The 12,636-nt window shown below is 49.6% G+C and overlaps 1 protein-coding gene across 7 annotated transcripts in view; it reads left to right on the top strand.

Moving 5' to 3' along the window:
* KMT2C (lysine methyltransferase 2C) overlaps nucleotides 1-12,636 on the top strand; it is a 211,477-nt gene that overhangs the window by 195,357 nt on the left and 3,484 nt on the right. For 6 of the 7 annotated variants that reach the window (XM_029077323.2, XM_029077327.2, XM_029077326.2 and 3 more), the window contains 12 exons: nucleotides 921-1,099; nucleotides 1,252-1,394; nucleotides 1,755-2,007; nucleotides 2,520-2,659; nucleotides 3,600-3,707; nucleotides 4,778-5,897; nucleotides 7,330-7,466; nucleotides 9,457-9,599; nucleotides 9,896-10,064; nucleotides 11,232-11,348; nucleotides 12,204-12,277; nucleotides 12,535-12,636. The exon at nucleotides 12,535-12,636 is cut by the window's right edge and continues 7 nt beyond it. In XM_029077323.2, the coding sequence (XP_028933156.1) occupies nucleotides 921-1,099; nucleotides 1,252-1,394; nucleotides 1,755-2,007; nucleotides 2,520-2,659; nucleotides 3,600-3,707; nucleotides 4,778-5,897; nucleotides 7,330-7,466; nucleotides 9,457-9,599; nucleotides 9,896-10,064; nucleotides 11,232-11,348; nucleotides 12,204-12,277; nucleotides 12,535-12,636 (2,685 nt within the window). The remainder of the gene's footprint in view (nucleotides 1-920; nucleotides 1,100-1,251; nucleotides 1,395-1,754; nucleotides 2,008-2,519; nucleotides 2,660-3,599; nucleotides 3,708-4,777; nucleotides 5,898-7,329; nucleotides 7,467-9,456; nucleotides 9,600-9,895; nucleotides 10,065-11,231; nucleotides 11,349-12,203; nucleotides 12,278-12,534) is intronic. The other variant, XM_029077325.2, reaches the window with a different exon arrangement.

The following is a 12,636-nucleotide window of genomic DNA, read 5'->3' as shown; positions in this document are numbered from 1 at the left end:
TTTGAACAAACTCGATTATGGAATCAAATTTTGAAAAACGAGCAGTGCTTTGAAGTGCTTTATTGCTGATGCCATATCAGATTAGTATGCTCACGGTGTAAAAAAAACTGGCATTTTTTTGATATTTAACAAGTATTTTATCAATTTTACAACCAGCAAATATAGCCTTGAATGAGAGATGATGGTACACTCAATTTTAAGGAGGTGCATGAAAAAGTGAAATATTTTTTCAGGGCTCCTACAGCATATCAGTGATGAACCAATGATAGATTCCACAAATCTTGATCATTAATGATATTTGAGTGCTTACTATGTGCAGATCACAGTACTAAGCACTTGGGACAGTACAGTACAGCAGAATTGGCAGCCACATTCCCTGTCCACAATAGGCTTACATCCTAGAGGCAGGCAGACATTGATATCGTAAATAATTTATATAATTGAAAGCCATGTGCAAGTCACTGTGCTACGTGGTTGACTCCCCGTATAGACGATCAGACGGAGACTTGTGTTGTGGATTATTGTGTTGTGTAAAGTACTCAATAGTTGAATCAGCTTCTACTTGTTTTTCCAAAAGGACATGTCTGTGTTTCTTAAATTAAATGGACCTGCCACCCAGATTAATGCCAAATCCAAAGTTCACCCATTTTGATCTCAGATGTGGAGAGTGGGAATTCAATCAATAAATGGTAGTTATTGAACGCTTACTGTGTGCAGAGCTCTGTACTAAGTGTTTGGGAGAGTACAGTACAACAGAGTTAGTAGACAAGTTCCCTGCCCACGAAGAGCTTACAGTCTAATGAGGGAGAGAGATGTTAATATAAATAAAATATGGATTATGGAATTTTTCATTTATGGCTGTTGAGCTTCCTGTCAGTGGGCTTTAGAATTTTGATAAACTGGGAACTTCCTTCCTCCAGGGTACAAGATCACTGTGATGATCGGGACACTCCTGACAGCTTTGTTCCCTCTTCCTCTCCTGAAAGCGTGGTTGGAATGGAAATAAGCCGATATCCGGATTTGTCTTTGGTCAAGGAAGAACCTCCAGAGCCTATTCCATCCCCCATCATTCCAATTCTTCCAAGCAGTACTGGGAAAGGTAAGAGAAAAATCTATTGTTGGTCTTTTGTTTTTTGCCTTCAAAAATACACTGAGATTGATTCATGTCGCCTGCATTAGCAAGGTTGCAAAATTCTTGTCTCTCCTTTCATTCATTCAATCGTATTTGTTCTTGAATGTGTATTCCGTCAGGTTCCGAAGCCAGACGCAATGACATCAAAATGGAGCCTGGGTCAGGCACATTATTCTTTGGGTCAGCATTTGGACCATCCCCAAACGGCCCCAAGTCCGGACTCATATCTGTAGCTATTACCCTGCATCCCACAGCTGCTGAGGTAAGGGAGAAAGTCTGGGGGAGGTTTGTCTGGCGTTGGCTTAGTTTAAAGTGGATTTTTCAAATGCGTTTTTCCAATGCTGAAAATGCTCCAAGTACTTTTTTCCGATCTTGAAGATTTAACGATAGGACTCCTTTTTTGATATTGAAGCTGGCTTTAATTTAAACGTTGTGCTTCAGAATTTCAATTCCCTAAGAACTGAATGTGAAGCTTCTCAAAGTCAGGTTTCTTTTCAGTCAGCAGTTGGTCTAGTTGGTTTTTCGTTTATCTATGTGTCAGGCCCCTGATGGAATTCATCTTGTTCTACTGCATTTTCCCGACCCCTGCCCCTTTTAATTCACTGTCTTGTTGTGGCTTTAGAACATTAACAGTGTGGTGGCCGCATTTTCCGACCTCCTGCACGTCCGAATCCCCAACAGCTATGAGGTGAGCAGCGCCCCTGATATTCCTTCCTCCATGGGCTTAATAAACAGCCACCGGATGAATCCGGGCTTGGAGTACCGACAGCACTTACTACTGCATGGGCCTCCGGCGGGACCCCTGGGCCACCCGAGGCTGATGGGATCTTACCGACTGAAGCAACCCAATGGGCCATTTCCTCCCACAAACAATGGTGAGTCCACTCATTCTGCCCTCTTCGGGTTCTGGCCAAAATCTGTCTTCCCCCATTTCTGGTCACTTCTTATTAAGCTCAGGTCCCTTTTCAGAAAGAACCAAATTATCTTCAGGATGCCCCTAATGGTGGCACCTGAAGAATGTTTTATTTCTAATTTGATTCAAAGTCATCGGAATTTGGGGACCTCCCTGACTTGTCTCAATACCTTTTGGCTGCAGAGAGAGGGTTAGTTTAGTAGAAGCTGGCTCCGAGGATTCTAGTCCATAGTTAAGTCTTCCACCGCCGAAGCAGTATATATCCTGTCATCTTACATTCTCGTCTCAGTTGCCAGAGTCCACTTTGAGTGATCCCACCTAAATGGAATCCCAGAAAACACAGCCAGAAGATGTGAACCCAAGTGCTGGTGAAGCTTACTACTTTTTCGCCAGGAGTTTAGGAGAATGGTCCCTGTGTCCCTCAGAAATATGCCTGGCTGACTCTGTGTTCTAACCAATGTATCTGTGCTTTAGGTATAGCCGGATATAAGGATCACCATCAAAATATGGGAGGTCACTCAGCCCTCAGACCGCAGTGGTGTTGTCACTGTAAAGTGGTAATACTTGGGAGTGGCGTGCGGAAATCTTTCAGAGATCTGGCTTCTCTGAAGCAGGTACCTTTCAGTGCAAAGTGATCGCTTTTCACAGTTGTAACCACTATAACGGGTCCCTCAAGAACGTGGGATCTTCTGATTTATCGGGCTCCCGAATTCACCTGAAATAAGTTGAATAGGCTGTCAGACCTGTCGGCTTTTCAGCTGACTGGAGAATTTCGACAGTGGTTCCTTTCCTATTGAGAAATGGCTGAGTCATTTATTGTTGTCAGGATACGACTAAGTCATTTACTGTGTGAAGAAAGTATCATCCTGCTGGAGTCAGTTTAGAGACATATCTCTTAACTATTTCAGTATAGTTTTGTAAGGAACTTTTTGCCTTTAATCAGATTTTAAACATTTGTTTCAGTTCTTTTGATTTCACAGTTTGTTTTTGTTTTTTTTGTTTTTTTAATTTTTTTTAAAGCCAAAAAAAGAGTCCTTGGCTGTACTCCATTCCCACGCTAAACACTAATCCTTTTGCGCCTGCATAACATATAATCCTGGCAGTGGAAACTGGCGTGGGTTAAATGTGCACGTGCCAAGAAGCTAAGTAGCAGTTTTAGATGTTTCAGTTACATAGTGTTAGAACTATGTATTCAAAATTTAGTAACATTAAATGTTGCCTTGGAAGTGCACCTCTCAGTAACAAAGTGATATCTTAGGTTTGATTGGGCAGTTTTGTCCAGTTTGGGGATTATCCAGTTTTCAACCGAAAGAACCCAACTTGTGTTTCATATCCCAGAGCACGGTACGAGAAGCCGAGATTGGATGCCAGGGGTGTTATTTTGGGGGTCGTATTTTTTTTGCAGAGGAATGTTACAGATGGAAATAAAGGAACCCCAAGATGCAGTCCCAATACAGATTATCTCGAATGGCGTTTTTAAGTGATTGAATTTTGTGAATCGCTCAGTGAAAGCAATTTACTTTTCTGAAATTGCATCTTCTTTTCTGTTCCCAGGATTCTAGAGAAAGCTCTGATAGAATGGAAAAGGACATTGTCTTCTGTAGTAACAACTGCTTTGTTCTTTACTCAACAACATCCCAGGCAAAGAACTCAGAAAACAAGGTAAGAATTTGAGCATTTGGTCATATACTAAAGTGCACCTTATTGGTGTTTGTTTTGAGAAAATACCATTGGGAGGAATCCCCGGGGAGTTCTTCCTGCTATTTCACATCAACGTGAAGCTGTCATGTGTGATTTATAATAATTTTATGCCACACACATTTGTGTTCCCTAACGAGGAATTGTACACCATTTGTTCTGCATTATGCCTGCATGAAATTCTGAATTAAACATACACAGGGGCAGTGAAGGTAAATTATGCAACTCAATCAAGATCAGATTTTCAAATATTTAGTAAACCGAGAATTGAGTATTCAGTTCCGGGCTTCCAGTCCTCTTCTCTGGGCCCTAAAACCATTCCGGCCTTAGATCCATTTTCAGTCACAACTTTCAGTAGCCTTCTGGAACCCCAAGCGTACCTGGCTTAGACTTGATCCAAATGAGAATTTTCCTACCAAAAAATCCCCTCCATCATTTTCGTTTTATTTGGAGACACATGCCCTTTGAAACCTGGCAGTTTGTCCTTATGAGCGAGGAAGGGTAATACGTTTCTGGGATTCACAGTTGAAGGTTGCCTCACGATGGGGACTCCCACGCACAGCTTGCCACAGCGTCTACTTTTACCTCTTCCTCTCCCACTCGTAGTTCCTCACAGGCTCTTAGAAGGGAAGGTTGTAGATAAACCTGAGGTTGGGGGCTGGGGGGATTGTTTTGGGGTTTTTGTATCATTTAAACACATCTCAAGAGTTTGGTTGTTCCATTAGAAAATTCCCATTCCAGCCCCCGTTGTTCCCCTTCACCTTTGTATGATAGACAGACCTTCGAGCGGCATGGGGAGGACTGGGGTTGAGGGTGCTGGGGAGACAAGAATGCCACCCGCAGCCATCCTACTCACTGCATACAGCTGTGGTCTGCTTCCCCACGCCACCCCCCAGTCCAAACAAGTCCAGAGGGAAGAAGAGCACAGGTGTCGTGGCTGTCATCCCTGTCTCCTCCCCCGTCTCCTTTCTGCCTCCTCCCCACCATGGGTGAGAGGGGTGACATCTCTAAGGCCGTTTCTCTCCGTCCTACAGGAATCGCTTCCCTCCTTACCCCAGTCGCCAATCAGAGAGACGCCCCCCAAAGTGTTCCACCAGTACAGCAACAACATCTCCACCCTAGACGTCCACTGCCTCCCTCAGCTGCAGGAGAAAGCGTCCCCGCCCGCATCGCCCCCCATCGCCTTCCCCCCGGCTTTCGAAGCGGCCAGAGTGGAGGCCAAGCCGGACGAGCTTAAGGTGACGGTCAAGCTGAAGCCGCGGCTGAGAGCCGTGCACGGCGGCTCAGACGACGGCCGGCCCCTGAGCAAGAAGTGGAGGGGGATGAAGTGGAAGAAGTGGAGCATCCAGATCGTGATCCCCAAGGGGACCTTCAAGCCGCCCGGGGAAGAGGAGATCGACGAGTTTCTGAAGAAACTGGGCACGTCCCTGAAACCCGACCCGGTGCCCAAGGACTACCGGAAGTGCTGCTTCTGCCACGAGGAAGGGGACGGGGTGACGGATGGGCCGGCCAGGCTCCTCAACCTGGACCTGGATCTCTGGGTCCATCTGAACTGCGCCCTGTGGTCCACGGAGGTCTACGAGACCCAGGCCGGCGCCTTAATCAATGTGGAGCTGGCGCTGCGGAGAGGCCTGCAGATGAAGTGTGTCTTCTGCCACAAGATGGGCGCCACCAGCGGCTGCCACAGGCTGCGGTGCACCAACATGTATCACTTCACCTGCGCAATTAAAGCACAATGCATGTTTTTCAAGGACAAAACCATGCTTTGCCCCATGCACAAGCCAAAGGGAGCCCACGAGCAAGAGCTCAGCTACTTCGCGGTCTTCAGGCGGGTCTACGTCCAGCGGGACGAGGTGCGGCAGATAGCCAGCATCGTGCAGCGAGGCGAGCGGGACCACACCTTCCGCGTCGGGAGCCTCATCTTCCACACCATCGGCCAACTGCTGCCGCAGCAGATGCAGGCATTCCACTCGCCCAAGGCCCTGTTCCCCGTGGGCTACGAGGCCAGCCGGCTCTATTGGAGCACCCGCTATGCCAACCGGCGCTGCCGCTACCTGTGCTCCATCGAGGAGAAGGACGGCCTCCCCGCCTTCGTCATCCGGATAGTGGAGCAGGGCCACGACGACCTGGTCCTCGCCGACACGTCTCCCAAAGGTAACCCGGCCCGCTTCCGGAGGAAGGCCTCTGCGTCCTCTGGGAGCCTCCAATACATCGGTCCCTGTGTCCGCGCCGAGCGGTAGCCTTCACTTGGGTGGAAGAGACCCATGTGAGGGCCCGGTTGGTGCCTTCCTTCCGAAACTGCCAGACCGGGCAGATCCTGGGGGGTTCCGTTTCCAGTCCAACCTTCTGGGGCATCTGCCCTCTTCTGGCAGGGGGTAGATGCCCCAGGAAACAAGCTGGGCCTAGGCCAAGTCGTCTTGGAAAAAGAAGAGCCGGGGTCACATCACGGGAACCATCCGAGCATTTGCTCGGGATCCGGCGCCTATGGGGTCGGGGGCAGGGATAGATACAATCGCTCTCGACTCGCTTCGGTTGCTGAGTGGTGGCGTTTGACAATTACCACACTGTGCAGGCAGGAGAGGAAAAATGATTTCATTGAGCAAGAACATTTACTTGGGGAGTATTTTGAAAAAAATTCATGACATTCGTTTAGTTTTCTTAAGTCCCGATTCAAGCCTTACAAAGGCCAGTCACCTGAATTTATTGTTTATTAAAGGTAGACGGTTCCTGCTTCGAGGTTTCCAGGCTAACACAGCTGACAAAACAGGTGAACAGGGCAGATACATCCAATAATTGAGAAGCAGCTTGGCTTAGTGGACAGAGCACGGGCCTGGGAGTCAGAATGATCAGGGTTCTAATTCTGACTCCATCTGCTGTGTCACCTTGGGCAAGTCACTGAACTTCTGTGTGCCTCAGTTACCCCATCTGTAAAATGGGGATAAGAGTGTGAGACCCATGTGGGACAGGGACTGTGTCCAACCTGATTAACTTGTATCTTCCCCAGCACTTAGAACAGTGCTTTGCACATAGTAAGCACTTAAGTACCACAGTTATTATTGTTGTTGTTATTTCCAAGTGGGTTGAGTGGCGATAGAGAGGGCTATGTAAATCAATTAATCACCTTTATTGGGTGCTTATTCTTTGCAGAGCACTTTGTGCTTGGGAGAGTACAGTATAACAATAAATCCTCTGAGCTCCTGCGAAGATTTTTGGGTGTGAGTCTGAATGAGGAGGTGGGAATGATATGTGATTAAGAGGAAGGGGCACTTCTGCGGGTATTGTTTCATACAAGGTAGAAGGCCCTAGCTTGGTTTTCCTTTACACTCCACAGTGATAATAAGCCCTCTCTGTTTGCAAACTCTTTTCAATAACCTGCCCCCCCCCCCCCGCTGCCACAATAATAATTGCTATTAGTGCAATTGAGATCATTGAGCCTATCAACAGAAAAACTCTCTCCAGAAAGTAATCACAAGAATTTCAATTCTGACTGTTCCTGTGATTGATGCCGTCTCTTCTCTTTCTACAGTACATCTTGTTCCACTGTCTGTGTCACCAGGAGTTTAATTCCTTCTTTGTCAATATCCAGGTGTTTGGGATAAAATCTTGGAGCCCGTGGCGTGTGTCAGAAAAGATTCTGAAATGCTCCAGCTCTTCCCTGGGTATCTGAAGGGAGAAGATCTCTTTGGCTTGACAGTCTCTGCCGTGGCCAGAATAGCTGAATCGGTGAGTCCTTTGGCCCGGAACTCAGTTGCAGGTGGCCTCTAATCTTGCTCGTTTCCCCATTCCTTCTGGGGATTTAAAATACACTCAGGTAATAAGGAGTTAGTAAAACCAAACTTCAGACAAGGCTACCACCTAGCTAAGAACTGGGAGCCAATTGCTAAAATGGACCAGGATGGCACACAGAATTTGGGAAAGGAGCGACTTTTTTTGAGGACTTAGTAGGGTTCTACTTGAGACAAGAAAACCAGACCCTAAATAGCAAAAGGCGCTGAAGACAACACACACAGAGCAGGTGCACAGCATGGACAGGCCTGTGGGGTCCTGCTTTTTACCTTTTCGGCCACACACACACTACACCCAAAGGTGAATGTCACTGTCTGTGGTATCTGGAGCACAAAGAAATGCATGCACCTAAATAGTAATGTACCTTAGAAATCCTCTTGAGGAGTTTTTTGTACAGACCTTGAAGCAGCATGGCTCAGTGGAAAGAGCCTGGGCTTCGGAGTCAGAGGTCATGGGTTTGATTCCCAGCTCTGCCACTTGTCAGCTGTGTGACTGTGGGCAAGTCATTTAACTTCTCTGTGCCTCAGTTCCCTCATCTGGAAAATGGGGATTAACTGTAAGCCTCATATGGGACGACCTACTTACCCTGTATCTACCCCAGCGCTTAAAACAGTGCTCTGCACATTGTAAGCGCTTAACAAATACCAACATTATTAAGTTTCACAGTGTAAAGTCAAGTGTTACAATCTGCCCCGGGTAAACCAATCTGTAACTTGGGCCGGGGTGGATGGTGAAGTTGCATTTGGCTTCAAGGCCCGATTTTCATATTCAGACATATCTAGCTTTGTTTCTGTCAGCCTCTTGCTTATAGGTAATCTAACTGGACAGTCCAAAGACACAGGCTCATTGTCAGAGAATGCGATAAGCGGAAATTTTTGCTGAGCCACCCATCAGTCTTGATTTGATTTATTTTGACATGTATTTTTACATTTACACCTGTCTCCCCCTCTAGGCTGTATGTTCGTTGAGGGCAGCTCTGCACACTGTAAGCGCTCAGTAAAACCCATCAGTGACTATGATGATGATTTCATTCATTCATTCAATCATATTGAGCGCTTACTGTGTGCAGAGCACTGTACTAAGCACTTGGAAGGTACAATTCAGCAATAGAGGCAATCCCTGTCCTCACCGGGCTTACAGTGTAGAAGCGGGGAGACAGACATCAAAACAAGTAAACAGGCATCAATATAAATAAATAGAATTATAGATATGTACATATATATACAAGTGCTATGGGGCGAGGCGGGGGAATAGAGCAAAGGGAGCGAGTCGGGGCGACAGGCAGGGGAAGGGGAGCTGAGGAAAAGGGGGCGTTTAGTCTGGGGAGGCCTCTTGGAGGAGGTGAGCTTTCAGCCTTGAAGGGGGGACTTGTGATTGGCGGATTTGAAGAAGAAGGGCGTTCCAGGCCAGAGGTAGGACGTGGGCCAGGGGTCAACGGCGGGACGGGCGAGAAGAGGCCCACTGAGAAGGTTAGTGGCACCAGAGGAGCGGAGTGTGCGGGCTGGGCTGTAAAAGGAGAGAAGGGAGGTGTGAGGTAAGGGGGGCAAGGTGACGGACAGCTTTGAAGCCAATAGCGAGGAGTTTTTGCTTGATTCGGAGGTTGATAGGCAACCACTGGAGGTTTTTGAGGAGAGGGGAGACATACCCAGAACATTTTTGTAGAAAGATAATCTGGACAGCAGAGGAAAGTATGGACTGAAGTGGGGAGAGGCGGGAGGTTGGGAGGTCAGAAATGAGGCTGATGCAGTCATCCAGTTGGGATAGGATGAGCGATTGTAGTAGGGTGGTAGCGGTTTGGATGGATGGATTTCCCAGGAGCCGGTCCCGTCCCCCCGTAGCCTGCCGGCCTGTTGTCCCAGTGCCCAGGAGGGAGTGTCCGAGGCACTTCCCAGTCAAGCTAACGAGGGGCCATTTTGCTTCTTTCCAGCTTCCCGGGGTTGAGGCATGCGAGAACTACACCTTCCGCTACGGCCGAAATCCTCTGATGGAACTTCCTCTTGCCATTAACCCCACGGGCTGTGCCCGCTCCGAACCTAAAATGAGTACCCATGTCAAGAGGTTTGTGTTAAGGTATTTTGTTTTAACTTCACATAGTACAGCCCAGGGTTTCTAGGCTTTTTAGTGGTTTTTTTTTTTTTTTTTTGGATTTTGTTTTTTTCGTGCTATCGTCCGCCGCTTACAAACCCTGTCGTCCTTGGCTGTGTCTGCGCATGTCCCGATCAGAGCGGTCGCTGTGTTGTCTCTGCTAGCCGGCTTTCAGTGTCCGTGTCGGAGAGAATCTGAACCAAGTCGGACGGCAGCCTTATTCAGAGAGATCTTCAGTTTTCCTTGTATTTTTTTTTCTGTTTCCATGCCAACTCCTGCAGACCTCACACCTTGAACAGCACCAGCACCTCCAAATCCTTTCAGAGCACAGTAACGGGAGAACTGAACGCGCCTTACAGTAAACAGTTTGTCCATTCCAAGTCCTCTCAGTACCGTAAAATGAAGACCGAATGGAAGTCCAACGTGTACCTAGCTCGGTCTCGGATTCAGGTGAGTTGGATTTCCCCGGCCACAGCCACAACCGCCCCCGGGAGGACGCCGGGCGAAGAGATCGGGTAGACGTCCGAAGACCCCCGTCCAGGGACGCGGTGAGGCGTGGCATCCAAAGACTTCAAGGGGAGTTGGGAGACCTTGGCATAGTGCAGTGGTTTCCAGGACTAGACTGTGTTTAGAATTTGCTTCTAAAGGGCAAGGGGGCAGGTAGGGCAGAGTGAAAGACAAAATCCCCCGGAAGGCAGCCGGGGGCCCGACGGGGTTAAGGTGGCTAGGCGGCTCGAGCGAGTGGCCGGGAGAGCCGCAGGGGAGCCAGCCCCTGTCGGCGGGGCGAAGGAAGTGAGGCTGAGAAATCAGACGCCGCCACACTCGTGGGAGAGAGAAGGGGATGGGAGAGTGGCAACTTGGCTCTTTTATGACAAACCCGTGGAGTTGGATTCCTAACGACTCCCCGAAGCAGAGTCCTTTGAGGAACGCCCAGTGTCCAGGACCCCGGAGCTGGGGTCTGGGCTGCTTCCCGCTTGTCCTGGTTCAGACGGAGCACTCAGTGCAGTGCTAGAAACCTGGAGCCAGACGGCCTGAACGCCCTGTGGGCCGAGGACCGTTTTCCCCGGACACCGGGCTCCAGGCGTGACCTCAGCAGTGAGCAGCCCGGCCTGTCAGCGGACCGCACGGTTGGGTCGACACCTCCAACACTGAGCAATCCTGGATTGCCCGGCACCAGATCAGGAGGCCGTGGTGACGTGGACCTTCTCTGAGCAATTTTTTTTAAGCTGGGATCGAAAGACTTCTTACCTTCCGGCTGGAGTGACCGCTCCCTAGTATGATAGTGCCACTGTGGTTCAGGGAAGACTCTGTGTAGAAGGGGAAGAGATGGGTGCCAAAGAGAAGCGCGTCCGGCTCAGAAGATAACCAACAGCAGGGAGAGACGACAGGGGAAGTCCTTGCCCGGGCACAAGTGGGTGATGGGGCGGTACCCACCGTGGCTGAGAGAGACCAAGCCACGCAGAACCTGGGTGCCCGACATTGATTCGCGAAAGGGAGAGGAGAGCATCAAAAGTGGGCACGGGGGCCAGGTGTCGATCAGTGGGTCTCGTATGGAGCCAGCGTCACATACCAAGTGCGCCAGGGTGGCTTTCTGAGCTTTACCTTGTCCTTCCACAGGGTCTGGGCTTGTATGCTGCTAGAGACATTGAGAAGCACACCATGGTCATCGAATACATCGGAACCATCATCCGCAATGAAGTCGCAAACAGAAAGGAGAAGCTTTATGAATCTCAGGTAGGCCTTTGGTTCCTCCCGGCCGGGCACCACCTGCCTCTCCGTGCACAAGCTGTGTCTTCGCCAGGGCTGTTCTGGGAGACGAGTTCTCAATTGTCTTCTGTCCCCTCGTCACCCCCGCCTTTCTCCACAGGTACACCTCCTGTGGTTGGGTAGAGAAGCAGCGTGGCCTAGTGGATAGAGCACGGGCCTGGGAGTCCGAAGGACCTGGGTTCTAATCCCAGCTCCGCCACTTGTCTGCCAGGTGACCTTGGGCAAGTCGCTTCACTTCTCTGGGCCTCAGTTACCTCATCTGTCAAATGGGGAATAAGAGTGTCAGCCCCATGTGGGACCGGGACCATGTCCAACCTGATTTCCTTCTTTCTACCCCGGCGCTTAGGACGGTGCTTGGCACATAGTAAGCACTTAACAGTTACCCTGATTATTATTATTACTTAAGTATTATTACTTAAGCCCCAGACTGAGCATCCAATCTTGGATCGTGGGCCCGTTCCAACATTTTCAGAAATGAACCACATCAGTCACGGGACTCCTAGCCGGAAGGAGGTTGCGGTGGTTGGTGTCAAGCCCGGTTCGGTTGCTGCTGGTTTTAAATGATTGGCTGGCTGGTGGTTACCGATACGCAGTAATGGAAGGTGGCCATAACGGGGCCCCTATCTTTCGCTTCCCCGTTTGTTTGCGGGCTAGCGTCGGCAGCCCAACCCTTCCTGTTGCTCCTCCGTTTCCGACCGGTCAAACGGTGAAAGCCGGGGAGTCTATGGGAGCTGGAGGCCCCAGAGAGCGCCCATGTCTGCCCCGGCTCTGCGAGGACTGTAGGGACTTCTCGTAAAACACGCGTTTCTCCTCTGCCCCCAGAATCGCGGCGTGTACATGTTCCGCATCGACAACGACCACGTCATTGACGCCACGCTAACAGGAGGCCCTGCGAGGTGGGTGACCGCACACAGAGCCGTTTCCCCTTGGTTCTTAAAGGCGGCCGTGGGCGGAGGGGCCGGGAGGACAGTGATTCGCTGGGTGTTTTTAAACGAAAGGCCACATGGACCAATTCTGCCCAGATGAGTGGCCTGGAGAGAAATGCTGTCCGGTGGGTCTGGAGATGAACCAGCTGGCGGCCCCTTCCCTCTCCCTCCCCCACCCCAGAGGCCTCTGAGAATTAAAATTCTGTCTCCTACAACGGTCGCTGCAGGTATATCAACCATTCGTGTGCACCCAATTGTGTGGCTGAGGTGGTGACGTTCGAACGAGGACATAAGATTATCATCAGCTCCAATCGAAGGATCCAGAAAGG

This window comes from Ornithorhynchus anatinus, chromosome 13 (genome assembly GCF_004115215.2).
Source record: "Ornithorhynchus anatinus isolate Pmale09 chromosome 13, mOrnAna1.pri.v4, whole genome shotgun sequence".
NCBI lineage: Eukaryota > Metazoa > Chordata > Mammalia > Monotremata > Ornithorhynchidae > Ornithorhynchus > Ornithorhynchus anatinus.
The sequence above is the reverse complement of the archived record's forward strand: the minus strand, read 5'-3'. Positions and strand labels throughout refer to the sequence as shown.